Consider the following 27,888-nt stretch of genomic DNA (forward strand, 5'->3'; position numbering starts at 1 on the left):
GGTCTGCGGGAACCTAAATACATAGGTAGGTTGGACTTAACAAAGTAACCTATCCCCCCTCCAAAAAACTTAACCTAAAAACCAGTTAAAAACTAGGGGGCTACGTCAGATGTGTGAAAATAAAGAATAAAGTTGATTGAAAGCAAGGGTGTCATAAAAAGCCACAACATTTGATAGCCATTTAATGTTGTAATAACAAAAATGACAAATAATAGAAAAGATTTTTTAAAAATACAGTTAAATTCTTAAGTATCTAAATTTCTCCGGGGTTTTCCAACCCATGTTGGTGAAATTGAGAATGGAATAAAATTGGAAAAAGACAAGACTGAGTATCTTATTGTTGAAAGAAAACCCAAATCTCTGACTCGGACACAGAGCAAGTGTAGGGATTATTATTATTGCTATTATGTTTTTCTAAGGCATCCACTGCACGAGCTGGTCTACACATCCTCGGTAACATTTTCTAGAAGATCACTAAAGATATTTACAGTTGATACTAGTTACTCATTCTATTTATTTTTAAACACTCCTGCTTTGATTTTGTATTGCACTGTCAGATAAGACAGATGGGTGTTTACAGTAGTTTCATTGATAATCAAAATTCTGGTTAGAAGGATAATTAGAAGATGCACCAATCATGAGAATGAGGTGATTCAACAGCTGATGAGACACATCAGAGTTTAAAAAAAAAAAAAGAAGAAGAAGAAGAAGGAAAATGAGTGCCATTACTGAATACACAAGCTTCATAGCAGGACCCAGAATTTTCTGATACTGGGAGATGAAGTGACCCACGGGACCAAAATAAAAGACAAAAATAAATTGGAACCAATATGGTAAGTTGGAGGAAGTAAATGTATTTGACAAATTAAATACCAATGGAAGGGTGTGGGCTCAAAACATCTCACTGACAGGGCAGGCAAGAGCTTTCTCTAAGGAAATTTAAAACCTTGATATTAATTCATTTAATATTCATTAATATAGAGGCACCTGGGTGCCTCAGTCAATTAGGTGGCGGGCTCTAGATTTAGGCTCAGGTCATGATCTCAGGGTCCTGGGTTTGAGCCTTTGTGTGCATCTCCACACTCAGTGGAGAGTTGGCGTCAGGATTCTCTTTCTCCTTCTGCCTCCCCCAAATGAATAAATAAATCTTTTAAAAATGTTCATTAATGTATAACTAGGAGCATTCCTTTCTTCATATAACTATGCCCCCAGTTTTTCAGTAATCATCTGCCATGGGTGAGAGCTCATTAGTGATATTTTTTTTAAGGATATTTCAATTTTTTTTTTAAAGATTTTATTTATTTATTTGGCAGAGAGAGATCATAAGCAGGCAGAGAGGCAGGCAGAGAGAGAGGAGGAAGCAGGCTCCCTGCTGAGCAGAGAGCCCGATGCGGGACTCGATCCCAGGACTCTGAGATCATGACCTGAGCCGAAGGCAGCGGCTCAACCCACCGAGCCACCCAGGCGCCCATGGATATTTCAATTTTTTAATTTTAACAATTCAAATAAAATTCAGCTAGTTAACATAAATAGAATAAATGCACATAATTTACAGCCATGTACATAAAATGGGAGAATAGCAAACCTCACATAAATGATCAAAATATTTCTTTTGAAGTTGATTATTTAGTTATGACTAATAGATCATAATTTAATTGTTCACATATGAAGGGTACAAATTCAAGTGTTTATTAACAAAAAACTGAGTGAAAGTAGAATTTTCAGTTTCTAAAAGGAGTAGCATAAAAAGCAGTGTATAGATTTACTAGAAATATAAGTGCATGATGGAGAAGAGAACTGAGTGTGCAGAAAGTTAGCACATTGTATGAAATATTTTCATATAATTAAAATTCCTTCTAATTTATATCATTCAGAAATACCTTTATTCTTAGGAATGTTTAAGTCATGATCAGTAGATAGAAAGTTTCAACTATTCTATTTGTCAGCCCAAAAGGGGTCCCTACAGTGCTAATAGTCTGGGCAGAAGAGCATGTAAACAATGAAAGACAGGCATGAGCAATGCTGGAAGAGTAAAGGATAGATAGATTATTAGCACTTAAATTTTTTAAGTTCAAATCAGTATTTTTAGTGACTTAAATCTAAAAATGCCAACATGCTTATACTCCAGTAAAAGAATAAACACTCATTATTTTTAACACTCTCGTCCAATACAGTCATGCTATTCCCCAACAGGCATTAGGTTTTAGGAGACAAAGGCTGGATCGAATAATCTAACAATATTCTATCCTGGTTTCAAAATTACAAATAAATTACTAGTGACCCCCATCTAGTAACGCTGGTTCCACAAAATTCATACATAATGAAAATTAAGACAAAGCTTTGGTGATAGTTGTGTTGTTTTGTTTTGTTTTTTTCCTCCTGGATTCAAAAGCTCTGTATTCCACCCATAGTCACAGAGTTGGGAATTCTCAGATCTGGACTTTGAAATTTAGTGAACTGTCTATGAGCCACTAGTACCAAAGTTCTATCTGCTGCTCTATGAGCATACTCTTTCAATATCTACAGCTTTAACTTGAGTAAGTTCAATTCAATTTCCTGATAAAATTCTGTAATAAAAGTACAGACAAATCTGAAGAGTGCTGCCGATCTCTGTACTGGAAATAAGAAGTCATCTGATAGAAAATAGATGACAAAACACAGCTTAAAAAAATTCAATGCTTGGGGTGCCTGGGTGGCTCAGTGGGTTAAAGCATCTGCCTTCGCCTCTGCCTAGGCTCAGGTCATGATCTCAGGGTCCTGGGAGCGGGCTGCATAGGGCTCTCTGCTCAGCGGGGAGCCTGCTTACCCCTCTTTCTCTGCCTGCCTCTTTGCCTACTTGTGATCTCTGTCAAATAAATAAAAATAAAATCTTTAAAAAAAATTCAATGCTTTAAGTATGTGTTTTTCTTTTTAAACATTTGCATCAATTAAAAAAAATCTCCAAAGAAATGTTTCAGAGACAAACTTTACATACAACTTTTATATATATTATATATATTTTCTTTTTAAAATTATCTGTCATTTAAGTGTCCACATCATGCTCAACATCAAGCACCCCTTAGCAGTGGAAGCCAAAACATTTTAAAGCTAAAAATATGCAAGATCTTTTGACATTATTTCATTAGTTATCAAAACTAGTGACTATTAATGCCAAATAATTAATTTTAAAATATTACAGATCCTCTCAAGGAAATGGGAAAGTAATACTAAGGGTCTCACTTATTGTTATTTTACAATTTTACATGAATTACACAGAAGCCAGAGGTAAGACATTTATGACTGTCAATACTATCTTTGGATAGTTATAATATTTATACAATTAGGGATGGCTTTGTTTAGAAGACAGGAAAAGTGCTCATGGAATACTGTACTCTGCCATAAATCAACAAAATGCAACTGTGTCCTGTGGACATGGTAGAGAAAATGGCAGTTTGGAGAAAGGTGTGCTTCTAAAGGCTTTTTCTTAGAGGCAGCCTAGGGTTTTGTTTTGTTTTGTTTTGTTTTTGTTTTTTCATATTACTGAAAAAGACCAAATAATGTGGTTATGATTACTTTAATTCCCACAACCAAACTTCCATTTAGGCGTAGTTACATGTTCCCAAACATTTTACTTCTGTCCACCATGCTGGCTTCGATACTAAATGGTCCGCTGTAATCTCTTGGTCTTCCCTCTTTATAGGGCAGCAGCTTGAAGTTGCTATCCATTGAGAAAGCAGACCACCAATTCAGAGGTGGCTATCATAATGGCTGTGTTTGGAATCTGTCTCACCAGATGAGTTGTTAGACCACGGTAAAGAGACCCATAAACTTCTTGAACAACCAAAGATAGTGTCTGAGAAAAAGATCTGTATCTTGTTCCCTCTTCACGTAGTCTTGTTCTTACAACTTCATGTGGATATGCAGTAGCTGTGGCACAAGTTTTTGAGGTGGCAGCAGCATCATTCCCACAAAATCGGATGCTTCTTTCATAGACTCTTCATCAGTTTCCATTGTAGAAGCAATCTTATATTCCAGTAGCTTTCACTTAATACGTTCAAAAATAACAAAATGGATAACCATCTGATATGCCAGCATATGAAGCGGACACGCCCTACAAAATCCTCTAAGTCCATCTGTCCGATGCACTTTATGAATATCTTCAAAAGTACCCATTCGCTTTTCTCCACAGTTCCTTGCATCAAGCTGTAACCAAATCTTTACAAGCCAAATGGGGTTGGTCGCTGTGATTGCAGTAAAACGAGGTTTAAGTTAGTCCATATTTCTATAGGAAGTGACCTGTGGATGGGGAGCATGAGACGACACGGTTTCACTCTTTTCTCGGGAGAAATGTACAGTAAATGCCTGCCATCGCGGCTGAAATCATGTGCACCTGGGTAGAATCCGGATCAAATACACCGTTCAGCTTTTCCTTGCAGTTTGAGTAAGCAGCAGAGTACATTGCTCTGGAAGGAGCCACCCCCACTAAATTGGGACCTAATCCTCTGAACAAGGAACAAGGCCTTTCTTTCTCCAAGATCACTTTTAGGCAGTGGAGAGGTCCGGGAGACACTACATGGTTGACACTGACTCCAGCCATGGTGTTCAACTGAACTTCAGGATATAAAGATATCTTCAAGATAACTTCAAGATATAAAGTGTCACAGAAGATGACTGCAGCCGTGTTTTTACAACTTCCATTGGATATGTCCGAATAGCTCCTTCTGTACAACCACATCCCCCAGCAAACAGATGCACCAGCGTGTCCCTCTGAGTCATTCTCTCTTCTGCATGTCTTTACCCTCCCTGTGGTGCTGCAGCCAAGCGGCCTCCTGCTCCAGCTTGGTGCCCTCAACCTCAGCAGGAGAGCCTCATTAGAGATAATTTCTAAAAGACCCTTTAAAGGTAACAGACAATACCTTCTGAGGTTCAAATATCATTAACTTATTCTGTGTATTAAAAATCCAAATACCTAAGCTAGTTTCAAATGTGTTCTTTGCTGTCATTAAGGAAACATCTGAGGGATTATTGCTGCTGTGTGCCAGACAGGACTCAAAGCACGAGCTATTGTACCTCTTTCTTATGCGCCTAGAGTCAAGTTAGAAAGATAAAAGGATACAATTTAAATGCTCCGGAAGCGCAATCGTCAATGTACAACTGCTAAAGGAACAAAGAAATGGGACTAAAACTCCTTAAAGGATAGGGGAATTGTGGAAACTGATGTTCGAGAAGGTCTTAATAAATGTGAAAGTTTGCCACCAAGAACGGAGAGTTAGTCTGGGTGAGGAACAGAAGACAGAGCATCACCAAAGGTACAGGGGCCTGGAAGTTCAGACCCCAACCAATGTGGAGGCAGAAGAACAGATACTTCTTCTTCTTCTTTTTTTTTTTAAGGTTTTATTTTATTTATTTGACAGAGAACATGAGCTGGGGATGGGTTGGGGGGTAGCAAGAGGAGAGGGAGAAGCAGTTTCCCTGCTGAACAGGGAGTCAGATATGTTGTGAGACTCAGTGCCGGGAGCCTGAGATCATGACCTGAGTGGAAGGCAGATGCTTAACCGACTGAGCCAGCCAGGTTCCCGGGAGAACAGAATTCTTGGCAAGAGTAAGAGTTGAGGCTGAAGAAAGAGGCAGGTGCCAGGGTATGGAGCACCTTATTGTGACAATAAGAATTGGAGAGCCATTTAAGAATTTTAAGCAAAATCAGGGAGAACAGTTAAGAGATTATTATAATAATACAATGAGAAATTAGGGTTTAAATTTGTTAAGTGGCAGAGGGGACAGGGAAAAAAAATAGGAGAAGACTTTGATCATGATTGAATCTACATGACAAAGGAGGAAACTGTGTGTGTACCTGAAGATCTCTTTTCAAGGTCAACTCTTCTTGAGTAGGGGAGGTGGCAAGGACCTATAAAAGGTAGCAGTTGTTAGCAGTGCTAAAAGAAAATAAGGCTTGGAAAAGTAGGCATCCGTAGGCTTAAGGGTTTTTTTCAGGCTTAAGTTTTATTAAAAGAATAATCATACAATATTGAGGTTATAAAATTATTTTAAATGTGAAAATATAAAAACTGCTTGTATATAGAATTTAGGGGTATTGACACATCCAAACTCTGGGTTCTGTCTTTAGCTCCTTAGAGATGTACCTAAATTTGATTGGGACAATATTCCTAGCAGGCATAAATATAAAGAGAAGTATATTTCTAAAAATTAAGACACAGGTGAAAATAATTCCTTCTGTCACTGATAAAAGCACAAAACTATAGTGGTCAGGGCCATAGAATTCCCAGAACCCTCTCATTCCAAAAGATTATGAGGAGGCAATTATAAAGCTCTCAATGATGTTGGCAGTGACTGGGGAGGATGACCGTGTGACCCATTCCTGACCAATAAGACATGAGGAGACGTGAGGAGAGGTTTGCTAAGAGAACTCAGGAAAGGGTTCTTCAAGTCTATGAAGGAGAGGCAGAAAAGTTGCTCATCTCTTGCTGCCACCAGGTCTGAATGGATCCACGGAATAACTCCAGCCATCATGCCACCAGCTTCGACTGAAGCCAACACTAAATGTGGAAGAGCAGAGAGATGCAAGGGACCTGGTTCCTTGGTGACATCCTGAGCCCTCGCTACTTGAACTTCTTGTTATGTAGGTTTATAAAAGTCCTCATGGTTTAAGCCATTTGCATCATAGTTTTCTGCTACTTGCAGCCAAAAGTTTCCCAAGTAAAACAAGAACTAAAGGTAGATTAAAAGTAAACATTAGCAGGTGGCTATAATGTATTGAATTACATTTTCTCTTCCTGCCAAATCAATTTCATTTACAGTCATTGTAAAATTTCACTTGATGTTTACATAATCCAGTCCCTCTGAATTGTCGTTAGTTTTTTTTTTTTTTTGTACTATCACTTCTAACTGTCTGTTGTGTCTCACAGTATTGTCAACAAAGAACGGAGAGAAGAGAAGCAGCAGCTGAATTTTAGGTAGTAGGATTTTAGTACAATGTTTAGGTGAAAGAGACTGTCTCTCATTTATGGACAATTTGAAGGTTGTAGCAGTAAACTCTTCCCATAGAGACAGCGTACAGAATAAGGAATTCTGCAATCTTTTAATAACTGTTTTTAAAGATAAAAACAACTAAACACTTTCTTAAAATTAATCATATAGCCTTCACTTACTTGCCTTCTGGCTGTATGGGAGCGTCCATATACCTTTTTAATAACCTTAAATAAAAATAGAACACGCAAAGCACTAAGCTAGTGGTGTTTGACACAAGGTGTCATTAGCAGTGGTCTACTTGGAACAAAGGGCCATGCTCGGAGAGTGTCCCAGGGTCCGTGGAGCTCCCACCAGCTGATTGTCAGGCATCTCCTTGCCTTCCTGTAGCTTGGGTTCTGCTTTCCTCTCACCAATAAATACACTCGAAAAGTTCTATCTCGGGGCTAGTGTATGCCTTTCATTTTCAGAGGCAAGCAGTAACTTTGGCATTTCTTATCACAAAAAATCCATAAGAGAAAGCTGGCAAGCCCAGTGAACTTCCTGGACGGAGAGCTTTTTCTGTCAAAGCCGGGAGGGTGTGACCATCTACCATCCTCAGAGTTCGGCCGTTAAGCTGGGCAGATCTGCAAAGGGGAGAGACACACCCAAGTTAGGCCGGTTGTGGGAGCTCCACCTTCTCTACAGAAGTCCTGATGTCTTTTTAAGACCAAAAAAGTCTGTGACAGCTTATATTATAGAACTCGTGCTTCACTGCTATATCGGGTAAATATTTGACCCAGATGATCTCTAAGCTACACCGGGAGAGCTGAGCCATTATGACAGAGACCATATGGCCCGCAAATCCTGAAATACTGACTGGCTGGCCCATTACAGAAAATGGCGCACACAGAATCTATAGGAGGCACTATGACGGAGGTACGAAAAAAATAAACATGATGTAACTTCTGGATTTGTGGCAGTTTTATCTGATGGCAAATAATGGGAAAAGTTCCTGTAAAAGGCAGAGAGGGATTCAGAACTGAAGTAAATTTCAAAAATTTAACATTGAGGATGGCAATGAAATTTCCTCCTCATAACTGTGTCCATAAACCCTCTAACTCCCCATTCCCCGGGGTGATATGCATTCATTTGCATAGCTTATGTTGTTAAGATATTTTGGAAGAATGTATATTGCTGGAGTGAAGCAAAAATAATTCTGTTTCACTAAACCACAGGTTCCAAAAAAATGTATGTTTTCTTTGAATTCAAATTCAAAACTGAGTCCAAAAGATGTGAAATATATTTTAAGGACAAGTGTTATTTTTGTGCATATTTATTATTATTTAAATCAAATTAATACATGCTCACAGAAATAAATCCAATACAAACATGGGCTTATAAAGAAAACTGTTAGTCTGCTTTTAGTTCCACTGTAGTTAATCCCATAATTCTAAATGATGCTTACATCTCTATGATCTTTTTCTCAAGTGCTTTTTACATAACGAAAAAAATTTTATTGTTGAAAATTGGTTAATGTCAAACTTATAGGTATGTCATATGCATAATACATGTATACACGTAGATCACTTACAGGAGTGCCTTGCATATAGTGAGTACTGCAAAAGTATTATCTGTCATTATCATTATTCTGACAAATAAATATAACAAAAGTAACCTGCTGATTCATCATGACCATTTTTAATATTTTGATATATATTCCTTCATCTCTCTTCATCTCTTTTATGTATATATACTCATATTTTCATTTAAACAAGAACAGGCATACAGTACATGGTCTCTTATAACTCGATTCTTTTTCCCTGAGCACATCCTAACATTTGCTCACATACCCCCACTGCATCACTTTAACAGCTGGCTGTATGGGATCCCGTCGTGTGAGCACATTAGGATAGTAATTGTCTAGTGTTAGACATTTGGTTGTTTCCAATTTAGAATTATTTTAATTTTCATCTTTAAAAATCTCTCAAACTCTATCTTCACTAAGTATCAGTCAGCAGAAAAACTGGTTTCCATTTAACCTTGGTTAGCTGCCCAGCTCTGGGCTCTGTGCTTGCAGATGGAAGAGGATAACCATGATTGTGCCAGGGCCCATGAAGCCCACCCTGCATTTACACTTGGTGCACACGTGCGTGAGTTGTTTTAGTGCCTACATCACACCCATTTTTAGAAGGGATGGGGGAAGAAAGACCATGACCATCATCAGGAAACCACAAACAAAAATAGGCCTTGAAAATACGTCTAAATGCCAGTAGTCAGAGCTGTTCTGCACACATTTTGAGACCCATTTTCAAGGGTACATAAAAAAGTTGCAGGGGGAAAAAAAAGTTGCAAGAATGCTTTAGGACAGGCCACAGAGCTTAAAGGTAATCTCATCATTGTCCATCAACAGTGTTTAGGGTTCAGGGTTCAGATGATGAAATACGGGCAAGATAATACATAAGACCATCTGGCAACATGTTCAATCAACTGTAAAAGTAGCTAAAGGTAGTATCAATACACTGAGAATAAGCTTAAAGCAGTGGATTATTTCTGTGTTGGGCGGGGTAAATCAGGGTAGGAGTTTCTCGAGGGTAGTGTCTTGTTTCGTATTTTGAAGTTAGTAACATGGTGACAAGAAATAGTAGACATGTTTGCCAAGTTTCAGATGAAACAGAGCTGAAAGGAATTAGCAAAATTTTGCTGGACAAAATTTATCTGAGAAAAATATAAAATATTGCTTTTATGTTAAAGATATATTCCCTCAAATATTTACTAAATGCTTACTACACAGGACCTTCTGTAGACACTATACAAGTTGTTCAACTAAACACATTTTTTTTTTAAGATTCTATTTATTTATTTGTCAGAAAGAGAGAGAGAGAGAAAGCACACAAGCAGGCAGAGAGGCAGGCAGAGGCGGAGAGAGAGGCAGGCTCCCTGCTGAGCAAGGAGCCCAATGTGGGACTCGATCCCAGGACCCTGGGATCATGACCTGAGCCAAAGGCAGCGGCTTAACCCACTGAGCCACCCAGGCGTCCCTAAACACATTTTTTTAAAAAGGTGATCATTGTTTAACCCTCTGAGGTCATTAGAATGAGTAAGTGTGCAGATGAACACTCAGCAAACTAATCAGGGTTACTTTTGCAACATTTTATTTTATTTTAATTGATTTTTTTTTAATTTAACAGACAGATCACAAGTAGGCAGAGAGGTAGGCAGAGAGAGAGGGAGAAGCAGGTCCCCGCTGAGCAGAGAGCCCGACACGGGGCCCGATCCCAGGACTCCGAGACCACGACCCAAGCCGAAGGCAGAGGCCCAACCCACTGAGCCACCCAGGTGCCCCTATTTTATTTTTTTACAACACTTTAAAAGAGAGAAAAGTACAAGTGATGTATCCTCATCAAAGAGAACTTAGGGTAATAAAACTATCTGCAATTTCGCCAGTTTTCCATTACTAAGCATGAAATGTGTGATCAGAATGCAATGGGCTCTGATAAATACAGCAAAGAGAAGAATCATTGAAGAAATTGGGCGCATTAAGCCTGGAGAGAACAATCTAATTGTCCTGCAGACACTGGAGCTATTCTGGAGAAAATTAGGAATTTGGCATTGTTCACATTAAGGGTAGCAAACTCAAGTGCCCACAAGAGCCAAGGAATTTATATGTGCAAGTGCAGTAGGACAAGGTCACAAAGATAACAGGGTCATGGCGGGACTTAGGAGAACCTGTCTAAACTAAACAGCCACAATTCAATTCCATCTGTTTGGGAAAACAAGCCCAAAGTTCCTAGAATATCTGTTTTAAAAATTTTTTTAATGATTTGCATATTTATTTGGTGGGGAGAGACAAAGGGGGAGGGAGAGAGAGAATCCCAAGCAGACGCCCTGCTGACTGTGGAGCCTGACACAGGGCTTCAACTCAGGATCCCAGAACCTGACCTGAACCTAAACCAAGAGTCAGATGTTTAACTGACAGCCAGCCACTCAGGTGCCCCTAGAATATCTGTTTTTATTTTTATTTACTTATTTTTAAAAGATTTTATTTATTTGTCCGAGAGAGAGAGAGAGAGAGCGAGCACAGGCAGACGGAGTGGCAGGCAGAGACAGAGAAGCAGCCTCCCTGCCGAGCAAGGAGCCCGATATGGGACTCGATCCCAGGACGCTGGGATCATGACCTGAGCCGAAGGCAGCGGCTTAACCAACTGAGCCACCCAGGTGTCCCTAGAATATCTGTTTTTAAAGAAAAGCTAGAAATCCAGACATTTTCTTCGTTATCAATTTTTAAATATTGACAATTTAGTAAAGATAAAAATTAGTCTTGAGTGCATGCCAACTTCCCTTGCCCGAAAAAAAGGAAAAAAGCCCTCTAAACCCACTTGTGCACAGGCATGAGGCATAGTTTCTGACCTCTGCTCTCAAGGACAGAACTAAAAATGGCAGACGAAAGGCAGAGAGAGACGTTCCCCTTGCCAGAGAGGACGGCTGCTGGGAGAGCAGATCCAGCCTGAGCCAGCCAAGAATCAAGCAGAGCTGAATGGCCTGAACGCCCCATGTAAGGTTGGACTGAAATATCTAACACTCTTCCAACTCTACAACTATTACTCTGTGACTTCAGGAAAGCTTTTCCCTTGTCAGCATCAGATGCAAAAGTACCCACTTTAAAAAGTCAGAACCCAAATAGAAAAAAAATGTGCTAACCAAATATGCATTATTTACATTAGGGGAAAAAAAAGGTTTAAATGGCAGGAAAATGGATAAGTAAACCATGGTATTTTATAAAACATGCAGCCCATTAAAGATGTCTACGAAGGCTATGTATGGAAAGACATTTGTGGGTGTCCCCTCTTTCCCTTTAGAGACTGTATGATTATGGTTGTAGTAAAATGAAGCCCAGGGAAGACATAAGGTTCCAATGTTAATTATGTTTGTGGAATATAGGTCTTTGGGGAAAGCAAGCTTACTATTCTTTTTCAGGTTCTGGTGCTAATTATCACTGAAAACCTCACTCAGCAGTTGCAGAGATGGGAGAAGATGGTGGGAATTTGGTAAACTCTTAATTTTTTATGCTCTAGTGTGAGAATAGTCATGATGAAAAACATTCCTTCCAATACGCATTGACCAGTATCTTAAAACGTTTGTGGTGCCTGACTCTTCAAGGCTCATGGTCATTTTGGGGTGTTCTGTTGAATATGGTCTTTTATAAGACATATACAATGACTGGCTTTTAAAAACTAAAATGTGCTACAACTGACTTCAAATAATCCACCGAAAAGCTACATTTCTGGACATTTTTTTCTTTCTTTCTCTAACCAGATAAAAACACTACCGTCTCACTGTAAGAGAGTCACACTCAGCTCACGTGGTGTAATATGTATACTGACCCCACACCCTTAGTAGCAATTAAAACATAGGTATGTTTTGCTTTAGTGACTGTGTTACCAAGAATTATAAGTTTTTGTAGAGGAGATAATCTAAATGCCTTGAGGGCATCTTGACCTATCAAATTGTTTCGAAATGCACACTATTCCCTAAGATAACTGCTAATTTGTGTTCATATCCTTCTGCTTTGGACTCTGGGTGAGTTATATGTGTACTGATAAATATTCATAGATAAACTTCCTGAATATTAGGAATTGTTAGAACTTGAAATGGTTGACTTTTTTTTTTTCCTCCCTTGCAACACCCTCTATTCTGATAAATACCAATCCATTTGATGAAAAGTTTGAAATGAAAAAGGAAAACTACTCACTTGGAAAGCAATCCATCAGGGCCTAAAGGTCTCATGAGGTATTTGTCCACTGGTTTGTCGAATAGATGACGAGGTAACTGTAAGCGTTTGGTGACGTTGTGGAGGTTTAAGGCGTACAGAGTTAGATCTCCTTCTTTGTACCTTGGGCTAAAAGCAAATAGATTAACTCCCTAAAAATATTTATCGAACTTAAGCAATTATGAACTCAATTGCAAACATGGATAATCATGGATACTAAGTATTAGTCTCTGTAATGATGCTGGGCCTTCTTTTTATCCTTCCTTTCATGATTACGGTATACAGCTAACATGGGCCTATTTGAACACATGATTGAAACTGCTGCCCCTCATGCTACCATTTTCTGGGTGAGAACATTCTGAGGTTTTTGCTGCTTTGTCAGGCTGAGTTGCTAGTAAGCTAGTCAGCCCAACCCTATTCAAACCTAGGGAGGTTAAATACTAACAAATTTTGTGAATTCCTAGGAATTCAAATTATAAGCCATGTAAACAGGAGCTTTTCCTAGCCTTACGATAAAACTAAAACAAGTAAGAAAATTAAATCTATGGGCACTTTTCAGAATTTCCATCCAAACCATTCTCCTACTTCCTAATGGGTCCTCAGTATTTCAAGAGTTCCCACTCCCCAGAAATCATGGGTGGCTTTATTTTGACTAGAATTATTATTTTAGTATCATCCTATCAGGAAGAGCATATTACTGAAAGAAATGCTAAATGGTAAAGGGTGTGTCACATACTTACTGGTTGACATTAGTGCAATGAAGGTATACTCGAAGTTTACTTCTGTCTGGACCTTTCACACTTGCCATAAACACGTTGGTGCCCACCAATTTCTTGAACAGAAGAGATAGCCAATAATCCTAGTCGTGGTGGTTGGGTAGAGAAGGAATAAAAATAGATTTTTTAAGAAAAGATTTAATTTATTTATTTGTCAGAGAGAGAGAGCGAGCGAGAGCGTGCACAAGGGGGAGTGTCACCGGGAGAAGCAGGCTCCCCACTGAGCAAGGAGCCCAATGTGGGACTTAATCCCAGGTCCCTGTGATCCTGAGCCAAAGGCAGATGTTTACCTCCAACCGACTGAGCCACCCAGACATCCTCCAAAATAGACCTTTACTTAAATTTCTTTCTTTAACAAAAATAGCATGAGCAAATAGTTAATCCTACAAAGACTGTGTCTATTATCCTAGAGTATTTAAAGGACTATATCTTTTTGATCCATGTTCCCACCATGAACCTGGAGGCAGTTTCTTGTTTGCTACTTTTATCGTTGGAGGACTATATCTGCACAATTCAGAGGGCCATGACCACTAGGGTATATACCTCAAGAAAGTAATTCATTGCTGAAGGAGTTTAAATATTCTGTATTGTCTATCACCCAAGAATTCAAAGCAAAGCTCAAAGCAGAACTTTTAGATATACACATGTACACACACACACACACACAAAGGCAAGTCTTTACCATAAAACATTTACCAGTTTATTTAAGAGATTAAAATAATTTCTGTTTTTTAAGATTTTTAAAAAATTTTAAGTAATCTCTACACCCAACATGGGGCTCGAACCCATAACATGAGCTCGAGAGTCACACGCTCCACCAACTGAGTCAGCTAGGCAGCTTTAAAATAACTTTAGAACCTTATAAGCCCCCTTCCTGAGTAAAGTAATGGATGAGGCAACGGTCATTACTGGCTATCAAGATTAAAAAAAAAAAAAAAAAAAACAGAGAGAGGGAGAGAGGGAGAGCGAGAGAGGGACAACCAGACATTACGTGCCTCTTGTGGGAAGCATGTGACATCTCCTGTGAAGAACTATTGCAAACCAAAACAAAAACCAAAAATCTGAATGAGCTCAAGCTTCTAGGTCTAACTGCCAGTTTACAAGAAACAGAGGAACTTGCTAAAGGATAGCACAAGAATGAATTTAGCAAAATCCAGAACGTGGGAAACACTATAGAAAAAATTACCTTTCTTTAATTAGCAAATTCCACAGGACAGAAAAGGGGATGGGAGGGGAAACTTGCAAACCAACAGACTTAAGAGATATTTCAGTCAAATGCAACATATGGACCTTGTTTGTATTCTGATGTGAACGATCCGACGACTAAAAACATTTGAGACGATAAGGAAAATGTGCAATGCCTACTCACTAAACATTCTGTGATACTGAGAGTTGAGTGTGAGTACCGTACAGTAGGATAATATCTTACGTTTGTGTAAAGGAGATACACACTTTATTTATGGATACGGTGATACGGCTGAGATTAGCTTGAAAGTAATGCAGTGGCTGGGAGGTGAGGAGTGGGGAGGACTAGAGATTAAACACGAGTGGGGATTTATATGCTTTTCTCTCTACTCTGAAACTTTCCATAATAAAAATTGTGTGTCTGTTTTTTTTTTGTTTTTTTTAAAGAACGCTACTCAGTTTATACCCCAAATCTTCCTTCTTCAGCTGAGGAAATGTAGACTCAACAGGGCAATCACATTTTGTTTCTCTGCTTACGTTCAAATTTTTCGTTCACTGGAGAGGAGTAGAATGAATTAAGCATTTACAAAGGAGATCTAACTTCAGTGTGGTTTGGTGACTGTTAGAGTGGGAAGCATTCGGGCCTCAGAGCTGGGATTTACCTGGGATTCTAGAGTAACATGGGACAGTTGTATGACCTCCCCTAATTACCCAACCTTGTCTCAGTTTGAACTTCCTCATCTGAAAAATGGATCTAAGACACTGCCTTGCCAGCTTCCAGGATGGCTATGCAAATCAAACACGAAAAGACCTGTAGGGGGCCTGGGGTTTTCATTCAGGTGGGCGTCTGACTCTTGATTTCAGCCCAGGTCATGATCTCAAGGCCGTGAGATGGAGCCTGCCTGGGCTCCTCGCTCAGTGTGGAGTCTGCCCAAGATTCTCCCTCGCCCTCTGCTCCTTCCCCTTCCATGCCCGCGCCCTCTCAAATAAATAAATAGATGAAGTCTTTAATAAAATAAAATTAAATTGAATTTTAAAATCCCATACTACATCCCAAGTGGCCCACATTAAAAACATTATTCTGCCTCTCAGTTTCTTCTTTTGGGACACACAAGTATGAAAACCGATGGTCACTAAGGTTTCCTCCAATTCGTCATTCCGTGGATTGGCTACCTGCTGAACTACCCAGAGGACTGACTGTTCCTGGGGGTTGGTACCAGGGCTGCTCAGTGTACTCCAGGCTATCGCGGCAATGAGCTATCGCAGCAATGCGGAGACGACGGTCACTTACAGGGAGAGGTTCGAAGTTTTCATCCACTAAGTGGTAGTTTCCGGCCCCGAAGAGCACTTGCCTCATCACCACTTCTATGCCCATCCTGGCTGACAGGCCCAGTTTATCCAGCCACCTGGAACAGAGTGCGGCCCGGCTCGCTTCAGGTTTGGAAACCAAAAAAACTCAGTTCTAATGACAGGCTATTCTGATAGACTCATCTATGTGGGAGGAATTGACAGGAAGTCAGAAAAGTGCTAATAATTATAAACAAGCCATTCCAGTGAAATGGAGACTGCCCTTCCCCCGCATGTTCCCACACCCGAGCATGATAGCAAACCCTCGAATACTATTAATATGCCACAGGAGTTTCTTTCAGGGTAAGAAGACATCTGCAAAGCAGAGTGGATAAATTCTCACCCTACAGATGGTCACTCTCCATCTTGCCGGATACTCTCCCCACCTCCCCACTCCCAGGCCCACATGAGGAAGAAAATGTTGAAGAAAAGGCGGCTAGTCGTCACCAGGAGTAAAACCTAAAGCAAGCAGAATCACACCTAGACTTTCATGACTATCTCCTCGCACACTCTCCATCTTTGGCTAATGGCAAGACAAACGTCTTGATTCTTAACTCTCCTCCTCACGGCCCCATGAGAAAAAAGGATTTGTTCTTTATTCTGGATTCACAAGAATGAGGTTAGGAGGGGAACAAGAAAAAGTCTCTGTGTGAGGATATAGAACTATTGATTAAGACCGTTGATCGAGTTATGGAATGTAAGTAAACCAGTTGTTTAAAGGCATCAAGTCTGTGGTGGCTGGATGACGAGGGTGATTTAGTTAAGTCTTCAAACTCACTGGTGCCTCCCCTGGGGTGGCCTCACACTTCAGACTCTAAGCGCCTTGCAAATCTATGAAGAGAGCTACAGGTGCACTAAGGATCCCCTCAGACTCAAACCTCAAGAGGCTCTGACGGTCTCTCTCAGAGGATGGAACCCTTGTGTATTTATGGGCCATAATTAAGGAACATCACTTCTAAAGCAACTCATTCATACAGTGATTAATTTGGGACACCCATTCGAGATGTCCAACAAACATGCGTAAACATGTTCTTGCAAAATCTGGCATGAGTTATGGGTCTGAGCCATAAAAACCGTCTTTGATCAGCTTTTTGGCCGATGAGCTGCTTCAGCAGAAGCTGTTTGATAAAGGGCCGGGAGGACGTCGCAGCCTGTCCCGAGGTGGTACCGATGCACTCACATGAAGCCGGCCACAAAGGTGTTGGACAGCAAGGGCGCTCCCCCACCGTACGCAGAGCTCGTTTCTCCTAACCAAACCTTCTTGTGGGGTCGGGTCTCCTCAACAACCTGCGGACAGGAGAGTCCCCATTATATTTGCGAACAAGCCGACCAGCTGTGGTGCTGCAGATTAATGACGTTCAAAACCTTGTGTTCCCAGACCGATTTGTCCGATACGGTTACAGAACATGTTCGTGGCCATTCAGGTCTCAGCAGTTTACTTTCATTAGAATACTCAGTGTGGAAGGAGTTTAAATCATCCCCTTCCTATGGCCTTGGAGAGTTAATTCTACCAAAGGGCTGTTGGAAGTGTTTTTAATTTTTAATCAATACACATGGGTGAGGCCTGATGCTCAGGGGACTGAAGGTGAGTGAGTCAAGGAAAACATGGAACGTGTCTACGGACGGAACGAGAATCGGCGAGGCTGCGGAATAAAAACTGGCTTCGTGGACGTCCCTCCTCATCCACGGTTTGGCCTTCAGCAGGATCTGTCACCTGTGGTCAGCTGTGGTCTGGAGGCAGACAGCCCTCCTTCCGACCTGTCACCAGGAGGTCACTAGTAGTCTAAGGCCACGTTACAATACGTCTGTCATGCGTCTCACTTCCTCGCATCACGGAGGCATCTTCTCATCTCACATGTCCCAAGAAGAGTGCATGCAGTGCAATAAGGTGTTTGGAGAGAGACCATACTCATGTAACTTCCATTATAGTGTATTGTTAAAATTGTTCTGTTTTATTACTATTGTTGTTATTCTCTTACTGTGCCTAATTTATAAACCAAAGTTTATCATAGGAAGGTACCTGTAGGAAAAAGTATTTATAGGGTTTGATATTATCTGTGGTTCCTGGCATCCGCTGAAGGTCTTAGGCCATATCCCCTAGAGATAATGGATCACTTTCCTTTAGGAAAAAAAAAAAAAAGACTTACCTGGAAAATTTTTTGCACAGATGAAGTAAAAGTGTCCAGCACATCAGGGTTTAGGAAATCTTCTTTGGTAGCAACTCGTCCATTCAAGTAGTAGCTAAGTCATTTAGAAAATATTCAGAACAAAATAGCAAACTGTGCTTCCCGCTGTTAAGTTAACCGGCTATCTGGCTCTCCCTCCGACCTCTCCCCACCCCGCTGGTACACACACGAGTATCTTTAAGAGGCAGCAGTTCCAGCAAGAAGAGACCAAGATGGAAGAGGATCAGGTATTCTTCCCATTTTTTAAAAGATTATATTCATCGGGGCGCCCGGGCGGCTCAGTGGGTTAAGCCGCTGCCTTCGGCCCGGGTCATGATCTCAGGGTCCTGGGATCGAGCCCCGCATCGGGCTCTCTGCTCAGCAGGAGCCTGCTTCCTCCCCTCTCTCTCTGCCTGCCTCTCTGCCTGCTTGTGATCTCTCTGTCTGTCAAATAAATAAATAACTCTTTTAAAAAAAGATTATATTTATCTATTTGGCAGAGAGAGGGGGAAAGAGAGAGTGCAAGCAAGGGGAGAAGCAGGCTCCCTGCTGAGCAGAGATCCAGACATGGGCTCAATCCCAGGACCCCAGGATCCTGACCTGAGCCAAAGGCAGAGGCTTAGCGGACTGAGACCCCCGCCCCCCGGCACCCCTCAGTTATTCCTCTTGAAAAGACTGGAAGTGCAGGTGCTTGCAGGCTACCTGTCCTTCGGCAAGCACATTGATTTTAGCTACTTACCCGCTTCATGATTTCAATGATAGTGTGCCTTGACCTTATAGAGACTACCACATTATTTAAAATAAAGTTTTTTGTTTTTAAAGATTTTATTTATTTATTTGACAGACAGAGATCACAAGCAGGCAGAGAGGCAGGCAGAGAGAGAGGAGGAAGCAGGCTCCCCGCTGAGCAGAGAGCCCCATGCAGGGCTTGATCCCAGGACTCCAAGATCACGACCTGAGCCGAAGGCAGCGGCTTAACCCACTGAGCCACCCAGGCGCCCCTAAAATAAAGTTTAAATTTTTGTTTTACTAATATTAAAAGACTAGTACAGTGTTGCTTGAGAGATTATTTGTTTCTTACTTGAACTATGTCAATTAGCAGTTAAATGGAAATAAGTTTTTGAAGCTAAGTAGTAAGTAAAACTAGCACTAGCTTCATAGCACTAAGAGCAGGAGACGTACTTACTGGTGCCATGTGACCGAATCAATCACTTCTCCCCCAGCCTTCAGAAAACTAGAAGAAAAAGTCTATTATGACCTTTACTTAATCTTCATACACACAGGGTTTTATTTCCTAGATATGGGCTGCTCCCTGCCTTAGCCTCAGGCAAACACAAACTTCCTAACTCTGATACAAATTATATTGTAGGTTCCACTGGCCCTCGGATCCTTGGTATTCGGAGCCCGTCAATGTCTCCTCTTTTGGGAAAACATGTGCTTCGGTGCGAATGGTTTAGTAAGAGGCTATTGAGAATTCTCCACCAGAGTGAAATACTACTTTTACAAAGAGTAGTTCTGCTTCCTCTAGTCCTACCTCCTCAGTATCTTGACAGTCTTTCCACGGGGCTGGCCAACATCAGGACCATAGAGATTTGAAGTTTTGAAAGTGGTTTTTTCTAGAAGTTTATGCAACTTGACAAAATCTTCTCCTAACTGCAATCCATCGATGAAAATACCAGCCTTCTTGCGGAAACTGTTAGGTTCTGAAAGACAGCAGTTCTCAAGGTAGTCACGTACCTAAGAATTTTCTATTTGGAAACAAACTTAACATGGCATATAAAAGCACAAAAACATTTCCCGGTTACAAAAACTTAGAATTCAAAGGCAAGGGGCTCCTGGGTGGCTCAGTCCTTGAGCCTCTGCCTTCAGCTCAGGGCATGATCCCGGGGTCCTGGGATCAAGCCCTGAATCAGGCTCCCCGCTCAGTGGGAAGCCTGCTTCTCCCTCTCCCACTCCCCCTACTTGTGTTATCTCTCTCACTGTCAAATAAATAAATAAATAAAATCTTAAAAAAAAAAAGAATTCAAAGGCAAGAAAAGGAAAACCCTGCATTATGAAAAAGATATTTCAGTTAAACACAAATGCAATTGACATTACTAAAGTGTGAGGGAGAATTACAACTTATTATTAACTTATTATTATTAAACTTATTATTATTATTAAACTTACTATTAAACTAATGGATACTTGGGGAATAGTCTACATCCAGTATTTAATAAAGTGATTTCCTTAAAAAGGAGAAAAAGTTTGGGTAGGAGGGGAAGACGTTGAAAAACCAATTTCTACAATGTCATTAAAAGACTTATTGGGACTGTTCATTCACAAATTGTCTGTGCAGGTGAGCTGGGAAGTAGCCAAGCTGAAGACATGGGAGGCAGGCACAGAAGTGTTCAGTCTGCTTCCCCAAACACCTCGTACAGGCTCTCCCTTGCTCCCTCCTCCTTCTCTCTGGAAAGCAGACCTTTTCCTTGCAAAGGGGGCCCTAGGAAGAGGGAAACATGACAGCAAGGCTCTTGTACCTTCCTCCGAAGACCAGGAGTGGGGGATGGGCACAGCAGGAAAGTAGGGAGGGATGGAGATAGACACACGGGTAAGGACAGGTTCAGGTGATCTGTCATTCATGTGGTTGCTGTTATCCAAAGTCACTCAACATCTCGCTAAGGTACAATCCACTCTGCCCCATATTGTGTTCTGTGCTTCCCTTGCCAGTTCCCTTCCCTGCAGCAACCTCGTCCCCAGATCTGCCTGTAGACATCACTATAGTCCATGGCACTACAGACATGTATCTTATTTGTTTGCTATCTTGTCCGCCTGGCTCCCTTCCTCTAGAACGGAACTCCCAAGAAAGCAGGGACCTTGCTCTGGAGCCAGACTTCTTGGGTTCAAATCCCAAGTCCTCTAGTTGTTAGACCAGCATCACACAGCTTACATAGCTAACTAATAGCTAAATAGCTAAACTAAACTTAAGTAGCTAACCAAAAATTAACCCGCGTCTCTTTTATCATCTGAAAAATGAAAGTCATAATTGTATCTGCCCCAGGGTGGTTATAAAGAGAAAATAATACTTATTAAATGCGCAGAACAGTGCCTAGAATGTAGTATGTGCACATTGTATTACTACATCTCATTTCCCATTTTAGTTTCAGTTCTATTGGCTCATGTTTAAATGAATGCGGCTAATCACTAGTACTTCAGTTAGAATTTACAAGTTCTTTGCAAAAAGTGAAGAAGGAAACCGTCGGGAGCTTGACCCATTCTGTACTAGGAGCTTGTAGCTTGAGCACAGCATGATGGTTGGAGGGAGTTGCTGAGATTTAACTGACATATGAGAAACAGAGAAAGAAATGGAAAGGTAAGGGCCGCAGTGCCCGCGTCCCCGTGCTGCTGAGTGTAGCCGGCCGACCGCAAGAGGGTTAAGCGATCCTGAAACTGTCAAGTGAGCCCAGGAGCTGTGGGAGTGTCTGGGTCCCACCAGTTCTCTTCAGCTCAAGCGTGACATAAACTAGGATTCACAACAGGTTCTAGGATACGTAAAGGACTGCTCTGCCATAAGCAATTCCAAAAATTGCACTGTTGAGCACTGCTACAAGTGTGCCAAGCCAAAAGTATATTTGTTAATATTAAAAAGAATGTCATAAATAGGAACAACTAAGCCAAAGGGGAATCTCCTTGCTAATAAAATGTTCCTAGGGGCACTCACCATTGCCTAGTTCCCAAGAAATGTTATAATTCTTGGAAGAGCAATAGTCCAGGAGCAACTGAGCGTTAGAACTGTTCCACTGCAAATCCGCTGTTCGTAGTAAAGCGTTTAGCCCAAAGATCAAGTCCAGTCCTGAGCAGTTTGCAAAAGAATACAGCATATCCACGGAGCTTTCTAGAAGAAAAATATTGCAATTTAATGGCTGGGTCAGCACTACCATATTGAAGGCCTCTAGATTTGTTCTCCAGCGAATTACTATTTTGGTTGTTAAACTGAAGGAATTACAGTCCTAATGAGTGACGACTACAATTATAAATACGAGACAAAAATTGGACAGGCAAATTAAATAGTTAAAAATCAATAGCACTTCATTTACTTCAGCTGTTGATTCAACTTTCCATGCTGAACCATGTAAAGTATCAGAAACTTTGGTCTGGCCCTCAGGCTTTGTTCAAATGACCTCAAAGGAACTCAAGCCCAGGCCAGACAGTCAGTCATTAGTCAACGTAAGCCACACTTTTCATAACTGAAACATCTCTGCTCACAAACTCAGTCACAAAATATTGTGGTAAGTTTAACTATATTTAAAACATTTTTTTTGAAAATTCATGTATTAGGTTTATTAATCTTAAATAAGTAAAATTTGACATTAAAAAATTGGCCTAGGGCAACAGATCTGTGGTTTCCAAACTACGTGCCAAGACATCCTGGCAAGCCTCAGGAAATTTACCACATAGCTGTCAGATTTAGCAAATGAAAATACAGACAAGCAGTTAAGTTTGGGCTTCAGATAAATGAGGAATAATTTTTACTCTATGTCTATGCAATATTTGAGAAATACTTACAGTAAAAAAGTTAGTTTTTCCGAAATTCAAACTCAACCAAGCAGCTTATTCACACAGGCACCACAGGATCCTTTAGATGCGCATGGAAACATCAGCTTTGTTGGACACGACAACAACTATTACTAGTAGGTTCCTGGACTTGACAACTTAATAATTGAAACTCTTAGGTATTTACATGGGGCTAGGTAAGATAAATTTAAAATTTAAAAAATTGGGGCGCCTGGGTGGCTCAGTGGGTTGAAGCCTCTGCCTTCGTTCGGCTCAGGTCATGATCCCAGGGTCCTGGGATCGAGTCCCACATCGGGCTCTCTGCTCAGCAGGGAGCCTGCTTCCCTTCCTCTCTCTGCCTGCCTCTCTGCCTACCTGTGATCTCTGTCTGTCAAATAAATAAATAAAATCTTAAAAAAAAAATAAAATAAAATTTAAAAAATTTAAAAAAATTAGAGTCACTTAAGTGCCATAAAGGTTTGGGAACTTTTGAACTCAGCTTTTCTAACCATCAGCTAGTCTAAAGTCACTTCTTGAGAGTGGCAACGATGTGCGTTTGAATATCATCTCAAGTTGGGTATCATATGCACAATAAGCCTGTAATTTTCACGTATATTTAGAGTTATTTGTTGACTGGAGATCCACTCTTGAGCTCTCCTCGTTTAAAACAATCCGAGTGAGTTACTGAGCAAGCGTAGTAGAGCGACCCTCAGTGTAATATTGCCAGTGGAGGCTGGCGTGCAGGAACATCCCTCGCGAGGCGTTTGAGGTGTGTTAGGTGTGTGCTGTGTCACCCACATCCGCAGAGCCTGTCTGTCATCACACAGTTACGGACAACAGGGTGGAAAAGCTCTCCAGTCCTGTGGCCCAGCCTTCTACTGGATCCTGAGCCATGGCTGGGAAGGCACAGAGTCTTGGGACTGCTGGGTTCTCCCCAAACTGCCACCCTCATTTCCCACAAGGAAACTGACACCCAAGGAAAGGAGGTGCTTTGCCCGAGGCCACCGAGCTATTTGGTGGCAGCGTTGTCCCCAGAGCCTGCTGTAAAGGACAACTCGACTGTCCTGTCACAGCTCCAGGTTGGACATTCATCCTGCAAAACCACGCTGCAGAAAGTTTCCCGGATCAGGAATCCCAAGGCCTGAGCTCCAGGACACACTCTCCCACTTACAGACACAGAGACTGTGTCACTGTGTGACATTGGCTGTCTGCTCTGCCTCAGCCGCAGATCCATGATCCTGGAACTAGCACCAAGAAGTGTCTACTCACAAAACCGAGGTTGAAACGACATGGATCAAAACTCCCTGTGAACCATAAAAACCTTCACAGATATTAGGGACTGTCACTACCTAGTCCCTCTGTGGCATTTTCAAAAAACCTAGAATGCTTGCATTTCAGAGTATTTATTCAACTCATACTTGACTCTGTCTATTTCATTTTTCCGAACGCACTTGGAATTTATATGGCTTAAAATTCTATTATATGCTTCCTACAGCAGAATAGTAACATCTCCTAGAATAAGGGCTAAATATTACTGAGCTGGAATCTACTCTAAAAAAAAAAACAACCCAGTCAGCCTACTCTGTCCTCAAAATAAGAACAATATGAAAACTCACATCTAAGGGGCGCCTGGGTGGCTCAGTCCGTTAAGCATCTGCCTTTGGTTCAGGTCATGATCTCAGGGTCCTGGGATCGAGTCCTGCAGTGGGCACCCTGCTCAGTGGGGACCCTGCTTCTCCCTCTCCCTCTGCCTGCCACTCCCCCTGCTTATATCTCTCTCTCCTTCTCTCTGAGAAATAAAAAATAAAATTAAAAAGAAAAGAAAACTCACAGCTAATTTTCCAATTCCCAATCATTACCCTTATTGTACAAGAGGGTGGAAAGACCCTGGGTCAAGGATAATCTAAAGGACACACTAAAACTGGCACTGACTCTTTCCTGGGGGTTATGCCACATCTGTTTACTTAAATGTGCCCACTTTCAGTGTGGGAGTGGGCGATGGAGGCGGAGGAGTCAGGACATGCGGAAGAGAGGTGGAGAAGGAGAGCAAAGAATTAGCTCATTAAGTATTTGAATAAGGAAGTTTCTTCCTACAGTCACACCCAGAATTACATCTGTAACATTGCTTCCTTTTCCTACCTAAACAGGCTTACACAGGTTATAGTCTCATGACAAATGTTTTTGTCATCTTCTACTTAAGAGAAACCCATCATCCAATGGGTCGTATAATTGGAAAATTTACCTATATCTTCTAGGACACCTGTTTTAAGGGTGTGGGCCACTGACTAAGCAATTAGTCAGTGCCGTGATAGACACATTTGAGGACAGTGACTGTCCTTGCCACCACACACTTCTGCAATCTCTTCCATTGGACAATGCCAGCTCAAGCTCCTCAGGCATTACCAACCTCAGCCGTCAGGGTAGAATAATGTGTGGGAACACCTACGGGCTTCTGAGATACTTCTCCCTATAATGAGTTGGTGTCTACACTAAACACAGGACATTCCTATCTATGTTTCTAAGACATGTATGTTTAAATGAAGAATTTCAAACCAGGAGTCAAACGCTTCCAAATATAAATAAACTATTCATATTTGTTAAATATTTTAGCCATAATGATGTACTGTACGGTGACTAACATAACATAATTTAAAAAAATAAATAAATACTTTAGCCAACAGGATGGCTTCAGTTATAATGACCTACTTACATAGTTAGTGAAGGAATTTTCTTCTGGTGTAGGAACTATGAAGGGCCTAGTCCCAGAGGCAGGGTAAGATGTGGAAACCTACCATCTTGATTCCAGAAACACTGTGTAAGGTAGGAAACTGATAAACTGGTATAACATTTAACATGATGCAAAATAAAGTAGAAATCAATAGATTACCTAATACCAGGCAGTCCTCTCTTAGCAGACCTGTATCGTTTATTAAATATGATTTATTATAGGTGACGACTTACTGCTATGGGTCTCTTGTACTCTTGTCATTCCGTTCATGGGATTGAGATGGCCCTGCATTATGCAAAATTCCATTCAGTTGTAGATCATGTTATTAAAGTGTCAGAGTTGTTCACCGTTCCCCTTTAGAATACAATAAATAATTTAGAGGACTGCATTATCTATTAACATGTAAACCATTTTCTGATTTCTTAGGTGTCACATCTTTTCTGTACTTTATAAATAAAAAATATTTTAAAAAAACCCACTGGATGTGTTGAAATCCAGATAGTATACAGTAAAACCTTACAAAGACAAATAATCTACTTCCAACAATGTGCTCTTAGAGATGCCGAGTCACTCAAATTAGCTACGAGATAATTTATTTTTCAAAAATTAAAAGACAGGGGCGCCTGGGTGGCTCAGTGGGTTAAGCCGCTGCCTTCAGCTCAGGTCATGATCTCAGGGTCCTGGGATCGAGTCCCGCATCGGGCTCTCTGCTCAGCAGGGAGCCTGCTTCCCTCTCTCTCTCTCTCTGCCTGCCTCTCCATCTACTTGTGATCTCTGTCTGTCAAATAAATAAATAAAATCTTAAAAAAAAAATTAAAAGACAGTTGTAGGGTATCTGAGCAGGTTATTCCCTTAACTGAAAACCTGAAAATCCCTTATGAGATCTGGGGAACATCATCCCTTAGTTGGGTCTAAAATATCAACTTGTAGATAGAATTATTTTTCATAGTTAAATAAGGAATGCTTGTTTCAGTTGTTTTAAAGCCCTACATGACAACATCATCCCATTCTGAAGACTCGATAACTGTTTCAGTGAATGGAAATAAATTCCTAGTTCATCAAGCTAGTTCTATGTCTGCAAAGCCACAATGGAAAGAAAGAGAGAGAGATGCTCGATGGCCAGCACTGTCTGGTATGACTCAGGCTTCCACTGCCTAATGGTACAGCAACTCGTAATAGGGGTTGCTTTTGGGAGAAGAGATGGAATGGATGACGATGTGTGAATGGTTTTCACAACTTGCTCTTTTTTCCCCCCTCAAGATTTATTTTTATTTTCAAGTAATCTGTACACTCAGCATGGGGCTCGAACCCCCAACCCTGAGATCAAAAGTCACAGGCTCTACTGACTGAACTAGTCAAGCACCCCATTATTTACTCTTCATACTTTTGTATTTTATTCTCACACGTGGAATGTATCCGTGTCTTCCCCTGGCTTCCTAGTTGCTCAGAGCAGTAAAGGTCATTATTAGCTTGTGAACGTATGATTTCTAGATTTTACTTCCTGGCTAATAGGCAAAGTCAGGGGAAGAAACAAAAAAATCAGAAGTTTTGGGTTCAAGATTTCCCATTAACTCTTGACACAATTGCTACAGGGCTTACGTGGTTCAAGCCCAAGTTCAAGCTACCCATGTATTTTGGGGGCGGGGACGCCATCTCTTACTTGAGTAAGTGCTGTTCTTGAACTTCTCCTGAAACTGTTCTCTGAGCAGCAATCGTTCCTGGAGGGACCACTCCATCTGCAGCCTCGTCTCCACATCAGATGGGACGGATCCAGACCCGCAAGGATCTACAAGTGGGACAAACAGTTTAGAGAATCTCTTTTCACAGGGTAAGGCTGCGACCCCATACATTTGTTGTATCACCTATTTATGTGACCGAAGCAGGATAATTACTTTTCTTTCTGGTTTTTAGGTATGAGGCCAGAGAAGGATATACTCTGTTACACACGTCAAATTTGCTGGCTAATCAATCACCACACACGCGCGCGCGTACACACACACGCACACACTCACACACACACCAAAGGGCAGTTTCCTAAGAACTTTCCTAAGTTCTTCCTAAGAAAGAAAACTTTCCTAAGTTTTCCTAAGGACAGTTTCCTGTCCATTAGACATATCCTGGACACAGATACACTGGACATAACTTCAAGTTATTTAACAATTCAGAAGGCTCCTCAGAAACTTAAAATTGCTAGACAACCCCACTGAAGAAAACATAGTTCAATTTTCTTAAGATTCACATTCAAAATACACAGAAATTTGTTTTGCTGGACTCTATCTGCTTTGTGATGATTTCCTCTTGCCATAATGGTGGGACAGGAAATATTGATTTGTTTTTTCCCCTTCAAATATGGTATCCTCAACGCTTCTGAGACCACAAGATGGACAACTGGACAAGTCAACCACTATGCTGTCAGGCAGATCCTGCTGCTTTATCACAAGG

At 41.0% G+C, this 27,888-nt stretch overlaps 1 protein-coding gene and 1 pseudogene across 1 annotated transcript in view; both read right to left on the minus strand.

Moving 5' to 3' along the window:
* Nucleotides 1-3,537: 3,537 nt before the first annotated feature.
* LOC125093936 (solute carrier family 25 member 36-like) lies at nucleotides 3,538-4,939 on the minus strand (annotated as a pseudogene).
* A 1,041-nt stretch (nucleotides 4,940-5,980) lies between these two features.
* HPSE (heparanase) overlaps nucleotides 5,981-27,888 on the minus strand; it is a 29,800-nt gene continuing 7,892 nt past the window's right edge. Inside the window, exons 3-12 of the mRNA XM_047719732.1 lie at nucleotides 27,107-27,232; nucleotides 21,886-22,059; nucleotides 19,720-19,888; nucleotides 19,372-19,419; nucleotides 18,168-18,261; nucleotides 17,201-17,307; nucleotides 15,965-16,079; nucleotides 13,453-13,571; nucleotides 12,695-12,841; nucleotides 5,981-7,589 (exon numbers count right to left, since the gene is read on the minus strand). Of these exons, the coding sequence (XP_047575688.1) occupies nucleotides 7,430-7,589; nucleotides 12,695-12,841; nucleotides 13,453-13,571; nucleotides 15,965-16,079; nucleotides 17,201-17,307; nucleotides 18,168-18,261; nucleotides 19,372-19,419; nucleotides 19,720-19,888; nucleotides 21,886-22,059; nucleotides 27,107-27,232 (1,259 nt within the window). The 3' untranslated portion in view covers nucleotides 5,981-7,429. The remainder of the gene's footprint in view (nucleotides 7,590-12,694; nucleotides 12,842-13,452; nucleotides 13,572-15,964; nucleotides 16,080-17,200; nucleotides 17,308-18,167; nucleotides 18,262-19,371; nucleotides 19,420-19,719; nucleotides 19,889-21,885; nucleotides 22,060-27,106; nucleotides 27,233-27,888) is intronic.

This window comes from Lutra lutra, chromosome 2 (genome assembly GCF_902655055.1).
Source record: "Lutra lutra chromosome 2, mLutLut1.2, whole genome shotgun sequence".
Classification (NCBI taxonomy): Eukaryota; Metazoa; Chordata; class Mammalia; order Carnivora; family Mustelidae; genus Lutra; species Lutra lutra.